General features: G+C 46.0%; 1 protein-coding gene across 2 annotated transcripts in view; it reads right to left on the bottom strand.

Moving 5' to 3' along the window:
• Window positions 1-7,481: 7,481 nt before the first annotated feature.
• RAE1 (ribonucleic acid export 1) overlaps window positions 7,482-11,029 on the bottom strand; it is a 17,899-nt gene continuing 14,351 nt past the window's right edge. For both annotated transcript variants that reach the window (XM_010841817.1, XM_010841815.1), the window contains exon 12: window positions 7,482-8,572. In XM_010841817.1, coding sequence (XP_010840119.1) covers window positions 8,486-8,572 — 87 coding nt within the window. In that variant the 3' untranslated portion in view covers window positions 7,482-8,485. The remainder of the gene's footprint in view (window positions 8,573-11,029) is intronic.

Below are 11,029 nucleotides of genomic sequence, written 5' to 3'. Positions count from 1 at the left end.
AGACAGATGATCTTAGACACTTAATAAAATGCCTAGAAAGGCAAAGGAAAACCATCATACTAAAACACAGCTATTAAAATAGTTAAAAGCAGAGTGTGACTCATGGCTTCTCAGCTCACCCCTTCCCTCTGCTATCAGTAGGTCAGATGCTTAGTCCCTGCCCTGGCTTTGCCATCTTTCTCTGGGTTTTCTAGGGCAAGCAGTGATTTTTGACAAGATGAAGCCCTCAGCAGCAAGCAGAGGCATCTCTTTCAACTGTCTGCATTTTAGTACCACTTACTAAACATCTGGCTATGGTGGCAACCATATGATATTGTGTTCTGGAGCACACAGCATTTGATGGCAGTCTGCCATCCTCAAGGGAGGTGTAGGGATGAGTTTTAATATACCAAGACCATGACTTGGCCTGTGGGAAGGACCATCTGCCAACATCCATATCCTGTTCAGACAGAGGGAGCAGAATGGAAGGCAAGCTTCAGCCACTGTATTTCCTTGCCCTATAGACTGAACTCTAAATTAGGCATCACCCTGTGAACTTCCAAACATATGGATGGTGGCTGTGATATAGGAGTAAGTTTTTTTCTATTTTTCCAGTATTTTACCAAAATATGGATGTTTTCCATCAAGTGTATTCCTATAACAAAAACCATTCAGTGACTAAAACAAAGGAAATCAGCCTCCACGGAAATATTATTAAAATTATCTAAAATAAATCTTCAAAGTAAAAAAAAAAAAAAAATAGTTAAAAGCGAGGAATGTGTGTGTTCCTTGACTATGCCAAGAAATGATATACAGCAGGGGCACTGGTGAGTCAGCAGTTTCAAAGGACAAATGAGCAAGTCCCCTGTGTCAAGATGTCAGTGGTGCCCTGGGGTACAGGGCATCCATTGTTGGGTCACAGCTGCTGCTGGGGGGCCCTGGCCCAGGTTGTGACTCATCTGTGCCTCAATGTGACTCTGGTTGCTAAAGATGAATACTTTCCCCTTGCAGTTCACAGACCCTGAATTCTACCTGGGGGGGTTCTGTGAATGCGTGCTAAGTCACTTCAGTCATGCTAACTCTTATGATCCCGTGGACTGTAGCCCGCCAGGCTCCTCTGTCCAGGCAAGACTACTGCAGTGGGTTGCCGTGCCCTCCTCTAGGGGATCTTCCCATCCCAGGGTTTGAAACCGCATCTCTTATATCTCCTGCATTGGCTGGCGAGTCCTTTACCACTAGCGCCACTTGGGAAGCCCATGGGATCTGTGGGTCCCAGGTAAAGACCACTTTGCTTTAGTTCCAGTTGCTGCTGTCACAGAGGGCCCACACTTTTTGACTTAAAGCAGCAGACATTTCCTCTCTTAGAGTTCTGGAGGGCAGAGCCCAAACATGTCTCACAGGGTTTAAGTCAAGGTGTAGGCAGAGCTAGTCCTTCTGGCGACTCCAGGAAGGAATCTGTTTCCTTGCCTTTTCCAGCTTCTAGAGGTTGCCAGCATTCCCAGCTGCCAGCTTCCTCCCAGTCTTTCTCCCACTGCATCTCCCTGATACTCTCTCCCTTCTACCCATCTCTTCCACAGTTAGAGACCCTTGCGACTCCACTGGCCCCCCGGAAAATCTACCATAAGCTCCCTATCTCAAAGCCCAGCACCTCGGGCACATCTGCAAAGTCCCTTTGCTGTGCGAATGGGCATGGGAAGCAGTAGGAACCTTGGGGACTGATGGTGGTATGTCAGTGCATACCTTGGGGCACTGCCTCTGTCAGCCTTCTAAGAGCAGCCGCCACTGGGGTGAGGATGTGGATTAAACAGCCAGTCTCACCGGGAAGGCTACAGGAGTCTTAGTTTTTTTGCATCCCCCAGGCCAGCAGGTGTGCTGGGAAGCCTGTCCTGCCAATGGGAGCCCCCTTTCCCAGGATGGTGTGGCTAATCCCCGAGCTGAGAGCGGTCTGCGAGAATCAGTGCAGGGATGGGGGCCAGACTAACTCTGCAGCTAGAGGGAGGGTGCCCACCTGCCAGCAGGGGTCTTCTTAGTGAGCGCCAGGGTGAGACCCTGTCCCAGGCAAGTGCAGCCCTACTCTGCACCTGCTCTGGGGGCCCGGGAATGTGTGTGAAGGCTCTTGTAGGTGTGGCATGAACATGGGGTGTATTCCAGAGGGGACACCTGGTCATACGGCTGAAAGACACATGGCTACCTGGCAACACTTAGCTGAGGGCGCTGGGACAAAGCACCACAGAAATCTAGTTCCTCACAATTTTGGAGGCCAGGAGTCCAAGATCAAGGTGTGGGCAATGTTGGTTCTGTGAGGCTTCTCTCCTTGCAGATGGCTGGCTGTCTTCTCCTTGTCGTTACATGGTCTTTCCTCTGCGGTGTCTGAGTCCTAATCTCTTCTTTTAAGGACACCAGTCATACTGGATTAGGGCCCATTCTAGTGACCTCATTTAATCCCCTCTTTGAAGACCCTCTCTCCAATCCAGTCATAATTGAGGTACTGGGGGTTAGGACCTCGAGATACAACTGGGGGAGTGGGGGACAATTCTGCCCATGACAAATACTTCCTTTGCATCTGCAGGCGACTAAGTTGTTAGCCTTCAGAATCGTGCTCAGGGCCTTCCCTGCTACTCAAGGGCCCTCACTGTGGAGGCCGCAGAGGCCCACAGAGGCAGCCGAGCAGTGGTTCATGTCAGGTGAAGTCCAGAAGCTGAGGAGCCTTGAGGGAGTCTCTGGGCCTTGGCACCAGAAAACACGCACTGAGCTGAGGACAGTGGGAAGCAACCTGCTTGAATGCTTCCAGGCATTCTCTCTCAGAAAAAGTCAGCCTCCACCACACTTCTTTAAGGGCAAACCCCAGAGCCAGAAAGATCCATGAGGGAGTGGAAATGATGATAAACACAGTGCCCGAGGTATTCTTGCCTGGAAAATCCCGTGGACAGAGGAGCCTGGTGGACTGCAGTCCATGGGGTCACAAAGAGTCAGACATGACTGAAGCGACTGAGAACCCACACACGGTGCCTGATAAGGTGCCCAGGGTCAGCAGGGGCTGGGGTTTGACTCCACTGCAGGCAGTGAGTCCTGGCCAATGAGTAGCCAGTGAAGGGCCAGGGATAGGCCCCTCCCCATCCCCAGGCAGCCTTGTGAAATCTGGTGTGTGATTAATGGCCCTAAGCTCACCAGGGGCAGTGTTGACGTGGTATGGGGGCCTACCAGCCACATCTAAATTCAAGACTCAAAAGGAAGAGACTCCACTGCTGACCGGTGATGGGGAAGGGATGCTGAAGCCTTGGGGGTGACCCAGCACTGCCAGGGGCCCTGATGACCTAAAGGGTAGTGCTGGTTTGGTCCATGGGAGACAGGGGATTGACAATGTCTTAGTACTGTGTCCATGGCCTCTCCCCATCACCACCCTTGCCCCACACCTGGGAGGAAAAAAACCAAAAGAATGCATACCAGTTGCTTTTCAGGGGCTGAATTACTGTTTAAGCATGTGTGTAACTGGTTTTTCTTATTTGCTTTGGAAATGGCCCTCACCTTAAAGAATATTTCTCAACACATCAATGCAAAATTCACAACAGACTTACATCAGGCTTCCAAGTTATTTACTCTGTTTCTGTTTGCTCTTTGGTGACATAACACCTGTCATGATTAAAAAAACAAAAAAACAAACAAAAAAAACCCTCTCAAAACTGCAGCCACAGGATTTTCCTGCCTTCTCCTGCCTTCTGATGAACAAGATCTGTGAAACCCAGGAGTCCTCACTTAGCAGGAAATTCTGCAGAGCTATGAAACGCTGGGTCTCTGGGTGTCAACCTAGCATCTTTCAAGGAAATAGGACTCTAGTGTTGAAACTGCCTTTGCTAAACACTACAGCCCCAAGAGACTTCCCACCAGGCACTCTGGACCCCAGGACTGGGGCTTATATAGCTTGTTCAAGGGCCTGCAAATGTGTCTGGGGGTGGGGTTGGTAGCAGGAAGGAGAGAATGAAAATTGGCTTCAAAATATAAAAACAACCCCAAACTAATATAAGTGTCCACAAATATAATACTGTCAAACTCTTCGGTGTTCCAAAGAGTCATCAGAAAACATGTTTTGAGAAACTTCCTGGTATTCTTGGTGATCGTTAAGAAATCATTGCCAAGTGTGAGTTATAGGCTGCCAAATAATCTCAGAAGTAAAGCATAAAAAAAAAAAATTTTTTTTTTCCAAACACTTGCAGCAGGAATATGTATGTAAGGTGGGATGTGGGTACATTTTAACATATGACGTGATGAGTGGGGAAATCTTCAAAAAGTCAGAGGGCCTGGGGCCCCAGTGTCCTGGGGAAATACACTGTGGTGGATTTACATTTCTAGTAGCTGCAGTTACAAAAGTATGACAGGGTGAAATTGATTTTATCATCCAGAATATTATTTCAATGTGATATTAAAAAGAAGATATTTATATTCTGTTTTTGAAATCTACTGTGCCAAATTTTACATCTCCATTCTGACTAGACACACAGAGGCCTGGAGCACCCAAAGTTACTAAAATGCATCTTAAAATGGGCTGTTTGCCACCAATACCCATGTGGGATGGAGATTTTCTGAATCTTACTTTCCCAAACCAGGGCAGGGATGCTAAGGGTGAGCAAGTGCTCAGAGCCCCCCGCCCCCCACCCCACACAAGAAGGCCTCAATGTCCCAGGAGGAAACCAACAGGGACATTAAATCTTAAGTAGAAATTCAGGAATCTGATCTCTGAAAAACTGTCCCCTTCAGCACTGTGGCTCAGACGATAAAGAATCTGCTTGCAATGCAGGACACCCAGGTTTGATCCCTGGGTCAAGAAGATTCCTTGGAGAAAGGAACGGAAACCACTCCAGTCTTACCTGGGAAATCCCATGGACAGAGGAACCTGGCAGGCTAGTCCATAGGGTTGCAAACAGTCGGACATGACTAACACTTTCACTTTGACTTTCATAATTTCCCACACAGGACATCAATCTTCTAAGATAAAAATGTGTTAAAGACTAGTCTTCTAGCAGCATCAATAATCCTTAGACTCTACTTCCCAACTATTTTACAAGCAACAGCAAACGGTGACCCACACCATTTCTTCTAATAAGCTGAAGTCTGTGAAATTGAATACAGAAGCTGGTCCCCAACACTGGCACTGGCGTCCTTGGCGCCATCTGCTGGTCACATTGAAACACAGCCTCCCTGAGGCAGAATCCTCTTAGGGGCGTTTTGGTCCCAAAAGGCTCCCTGGGACAGGAAACTTCCCTCGATGCCATCTCCCTGAAGTTAGAGCATAGCAGCTGACATTTATTATGCGCCAGCCACTGAAGCCCTTCACACCCATTAGCTCTTTGAATACTCACACCGACTGTTTGTGGCAGCTACTTTTAGTGTCTCCCATTTTAGACGAAGTCACTGAAGCTCACAGTTTTAAGTCACATGCTTAAGGTCCCAGAGTTGGTCATCACTTGACAGCTGAGATGTGGAGGCAGGCAGTCCAACTCTGAGTGCATGTTCTTAACTACATCATACAGGCATTTCATGCAATAAATGCTACTTGAGGTTATTGAACCTCAAGAATCCACCCAAATCAAAAGTCCCCAACACCTGGGTTCTAATGCCTGACAATCTGAGGTGGAGCTGATGTAATAATAATAGAAATAAAGTGCTCAAGAAATGTAATGTGTTTGAATCATCCTGAAACCATGCCCTCCACCTCCTGGTCTGTGGAAAATTCTTCCTCCACAAAACTGGTCCCTCGTGCCAAAAAAGTTGGGGACCACTGCCCTAAACCATGTAAAAAGAGGGACAGAAAAAGAAACCCCAATCCAGTATATTATTAAACATGTAATGGTAGCACAGCATGCAAAACAACATTTACCATTACTGTTAAGCCACGTACTGGAATAGGTTCTGTTGTCTGTGGCTTCACTTGACACAATTCATTCTAATTGTATCACCTACGAGGGGTCATGATTTAATTGGAAAATGCTGGCTTAGATGTTCCTATATGCATTCAACGTTCATTTCTTACTGAGCCTTTCCTTTAAAGGAAACTAAAATTTTGAATTAAAAAAAAAATCTCTCTCTCTCTAGGTAGCCCAGAACACATGGAATAGTCACCTTTGTGGAATTTTCACTGTATTTTTTATGGTAACTTTCTAGTTTGGGTAAGACATACTAGTTTTCCATGTAGTAATGAAATTTTTTTCTCTAAATTTATCTCAATGACAAATTTATTTTTGAGGAGCAAATGTTGTAAGTGAATTGATTTAAAAGAAAAACAAGGAATGGTAGCAAAGTGTTGACTGTAGCATCTGGGTGTAGATAAATGGTCACTATAAAACTCCCAACTGCTTCACGTTTGAAATTTTTCATTAAAAAGTGTTCGGGGAAAAAAATGAACAACAAAACCTGTCTTCTCCATGAGGTTTACATACTCCACCTTCAATGAAAGCAACTCCATCTTAAACTGGGTATAAATTTTTAATGGCAGAATGACTTGACACTAATTAAAGTGGAGTGAAGATTATACTTGGGTCTTCCCAAACTAGATGTCATCAAATTTATGAATACCTATTCAGCACCTGTGGCTTCCAGGTGGCTCAGTGGTAAAGAATCCACCTGCCAATGCAGGTTCAACCTCTGGGTTGGGAAGATCCCCTGGAGAAGGAAATAGCCACCCACTCCAGTATTCTTGCCTGGGAAATTCCATGGACAGAGGAGCCTGGTGGGCTCTAGTCCCTGGGGTCGCAGTTGCATTCAACTGAGCAACCGGGCACCTGCTGTAGGGAACACACAGTACTGGTGCCTACAGGGATGTTGAAGATGGAGAGTTCCTAAGAAACCCACATACCTTTTACAAAATGTGAAAACAAGTATCTTACGAAGTTTAATGATTTCAACAAATATTTACAGGTTCACTTTTATGTTTCAGGTTCTAGGCCAACACAGAACTGAACACATCTCCAGGGTTCACATCCTGGGGCCCTTACTTACAACTGGTTTCTACAGCCATAAGTCCAACCAGGGACTTAAATATTTTAAATCTGACAGTTAGAAAAGAACACTCTAAAAGGTCCATGACTTAATATGCACTATTCTATGGTCACTTTCAACCACAGCCAGTCACTAGCTTGTAAAAAAAGAACAGTGAAACTCTGGCTGAACTAAAAGTGATACATTTCTTCTCATTGCTAACGAACGTGGACTACCTAGACAATCAAGCTTGGCTAGAGCCCAGCTCTCTTCAGAGCCACATCTGCACATACATACAGATGACAGGGCTCAGGGCTGATTCATAAAGGAAAGGAAAAAATTAGCTGTAAACTTTTAACTTGAAAACTAAGAACTTTCTAGTGCACCTGCCTTTCTCTCTCAAAAAATTAAAAAAATCAGAAAAGCCAAAAGAAAACAACAACAAAACTTTTCAGACCAAAAGAATCAGAGTTAATAGTCTGAATTCATGTATGATTTGATAAGCAAAGAATTTAAATCACTGATGCAGGTTATGTCTTTTAGTAGAAAACTTTATTTTGTCTTTTAGGAGTAGGCAAACATGTCTTACAATATTACAATACCTGACTTCCACACTGAGCAAGTTAATTTACAACCGGCCCCAAAGACTAAAGCAGAAGCATTTGGGTTTGCAGGGTAAAAACACAACAGACTCTCATTTCTGATACTTACCAATCAGGAATTTTATTACATGAAATAAAAAAAACACTCCAAAATTATGGCTACTGGGGGCACGAGCTCAGAGCACTTTCCATGCAGTGGACTTGGGTTCTAACTGTGGAGTCCACAAAGGCTTCGCCCACAAAGGGCTGTCCTTCAAAACAGGAAGAACCATGTTCCAGTCACCAGGACACCCAGCAGAGGTGAAAAGCACTAGAATGTCAAAGATGGGAATGAGGGAAGCAAAAGAAAAGCACATCCAAACTCTGTCCAGCAATGCTTGGAGAGGCTGCTGCTGGACATGCCACCAGGCAGACACAACCCCAGCTCAGGACTGTCTCTCCTGGGGGACAAGATGTCTCATTTCCGAAAGGACATCTGCAATCACAAACCAAAACCCAACGAGGACGCTGAGCAGGACAACCACTTCAGAGCTCACAGGTGGGTGAGAGGAGAGTCGGACAAAGGGAGATTAGGAGACAATCTTCAAAATGTTTATTACAAAATACAGTACAGGCTCGCCAAATGTTTCCCAATGTTCTCTGATACATACACTGGATGAAGCACTGCAAATACCTGGCAGGCGCCCACGTGAATCTAGGGACGTCTATAATGATTTGAATCTCCTTGGAGGTACAGACGAAACCTGTAGCCGGCAGTGGAATGGAGACGGACAGTCACTGCGACCGCCGGGCTCCTGCCTGCTGAAGAATGACATCGTTTTCTCCAGAGGTTGAAATCCACATCCAGGGCTGACAACCTACTGAAAGCTGGGATCCAAATTCGTACAGAGGCAGAATGGAGAGAAAACTCCGGACAACCCACAGGTCTCCAGCCACTACTTCTTATTCCTTGGTTTTAGCTCTTCAGCTGCATTACGCAGGAAAATGTAATTTTTCTTTTGGGGATTATAAAATTCATGTCCCTAAAGGGGAAAAAAAATAGTATCTTAAAAACTGATGAAAAATCAGGTTAGCATTTTGTGGGCACTTTTAACATGCCAAGTCCTATGCCCTGTGTGTGAAGCATAATCTGTTAGGAGTGAAAGAGGTAAATGGAGAGCAATAAAAGTCAAATCTTAAACAAAAACTTCAGTCCCCAGAGAAAAGGTTAAGGATGTGGGACTTGCAATGTCCCCTTGGAAGGATGATCTTTTACATATTTGCCTCTTCAGCACTGAGACTCCTGTCAACCTTCCACCCACTGCTTTACTGCTGAGACGACTCCCCAGACAGCACAGCCTGGAAAGGGGAGGCTGGTGGAAGATGAGCTGCAGGCTTCTCAGTATAGGAGACGCCTGGTCTGTGACGTCAGAGGGAGCAGACGTGCCGTCCCAGACACCAAGGGAGGTGAAGTGCAGGTGTTGGTGTATCTGCTGGGGAGGGAGGGGGCTACATGACACTGGGGGAGCTGGAAACACCCAGTTCAGGCCAGGTTGTGAACGACGAGGGGAGAAAGGAATGGCAGCCACAAAGGCTGTAAGTGACAATGACAGTGACAGGAAGAGAGCAGAGTGGGGACAAGACAGAGGAGTGGAAACCCACAGTAACCAAAAGGCCTGGAACACAGAGGTGGGCAGGGCCTCTGGGTGTACCCTGCCACCTGCTCTGCAATGGCACACTTTATTCTCATTCCTTGACAGTTATGCCGAGATGGTTCTAGAAATTCTGCTCAACCAATGACCAATCATTCTCATAATATACAAAATATAGCTTTTCTTATTGGTTATGCTAAAGCAGCAACCTAATATTAATCACGTCATCATGACTCCATACCACAGATAACTGTCCTTCAACTAAGAACAATGGAAAACTCCTAAAACAACTTTTTTTAAAATTAAAAGATTATAATTAAGTATTTCACTGTAAATTGACATTAACTGTTCAGATTAAGGGATTCTGAGCAGCATTCAAATCAACAAGCTTTGTTTGTACACTTCTTTCAATCTACAACTATTTTTCCAAGGCTTGAAAACAGAACCCTGAGTGTCATGTGAGTAAAACATGGACTTTTGATGTGGCTGCAGGTCGAGCAGGTGAAGAAGAGGAGTTCCATCACAGGCCCACGGGGACACTGGGGCCTCAGGTCAGAAGCTGGCTCCGACCCCAGACAGGCAGAATCAAAAACAGCATACTCTTTGTAAAACCAAGGGTATGGCTTCCACAGGTGAACGGATAAACAGTGATCCCAGACCACGGGATACTACTCAGTCATAAAAAGGAACAAACTAGTGACATACTCAACAGCAAAAAAGCGTACCTAGTGTATGACTCCATCTGTATAGTATTCTAGAAAACACAAATTTATCCGTAACAACAGAAAGGAAATCAATGTGTGTGTGAAAGAAAGCATTACAATAATACACAACCTTTTGGGAGATAACTGTTTGTTAATCTTGACTGTGGTGATGGTTTCCTGGGTATATAAAGATACTGAAACTGATCAAAGTATACTTCTTACATATGTTATGTGCAATTTACTGCATTTCCATTACAACCCAGTGAAGTTGCTTAAAAAAGGGGTGGGATGGGGGAGGGGCAGCTGCATGGCTCACAGAAGCAAAGGCTCCGAGAGGCTGAGCCTCCCCAAGGCCAGAGCCGGCAGTACAGGTCAACAGTGTGCTGAGTGGGCAAGATGTACTGCATGGGCCCAGCTCTTCTGAGAGAAAGAGACAGAATCCAAGGCGATTCCAAGACTTCTGCCCCGCTGGCCAGGTGGTGTTTAAGTAAAGAGGAACACAGGAGAAGCAGCAAGCCTGGAGGATGAAAGGAGACGGGTCGGAAAATCCACCCGGTTTTTATGTCCTAGGTTAAGGTGCTCAGGGGGTACCCAGGTGCAGATACCCCATTGGGATGGGGACACAGGGAGAACTGGGGTGCAAGGTCAGGAGGCAGGTTAGACACAAGAGCCACTAGCTTATGAGGGAGGTGCTTCATGAATGCAGATGCACCTTGAGGAACCTGACGGAGAACCACAGAAAAAGGCCTGCATGCAAGAGTTGGGAAGAAGAGCAGAAGCCACCAGAGATGGTGAGCAGTCCAGAGCAGGAATACAACAGACAACAGAAATGTCAGAGACCAGGGAGAAGGCTTTGTGAACGGAAGAGGAAGGGGTGGCCCACAGTGCCCAACACAGACAATAAGCAGCTTCTGGACCGGACAGGACAAAGGCAGCGAGATCCCAGCTACAGCTCCAGGAAACTGAGGAGGAGACAGAGGTGGGGAACAAGAGGGCAGGCGGTTACCCCTCTGGGCGAGTTTACCAGGAAGGGGACACTGGGATTCTTAACGCTTGTTTCAGAACAGCTGAAGTGCGTGCTTACAGACCGCAGAAGGAGACAGGGGATAGGAAGAGAAGATGGAATAACAAGAGGCAGAGAAGA

Source organism: Bison bison, unplaced genomic scaffold, assembly GCF_000754665.1.
Source record: "Bison bison bison isolate TAMUID 2011002044 unplaced genomic scaffold, Bison_UMD1.0 scf7180017864167, whole genome shotgun sequence".
NCBI classification, from domain to species: domain Eukaryota; kingdom Metazoa; phylum Chordata; class Mammalia; order Artiodactyla; family Bovidae; genus Bison; species Bison bison.
This window is presented reverse-complemented; position numbering and strand designations above follow the sequence as displayed.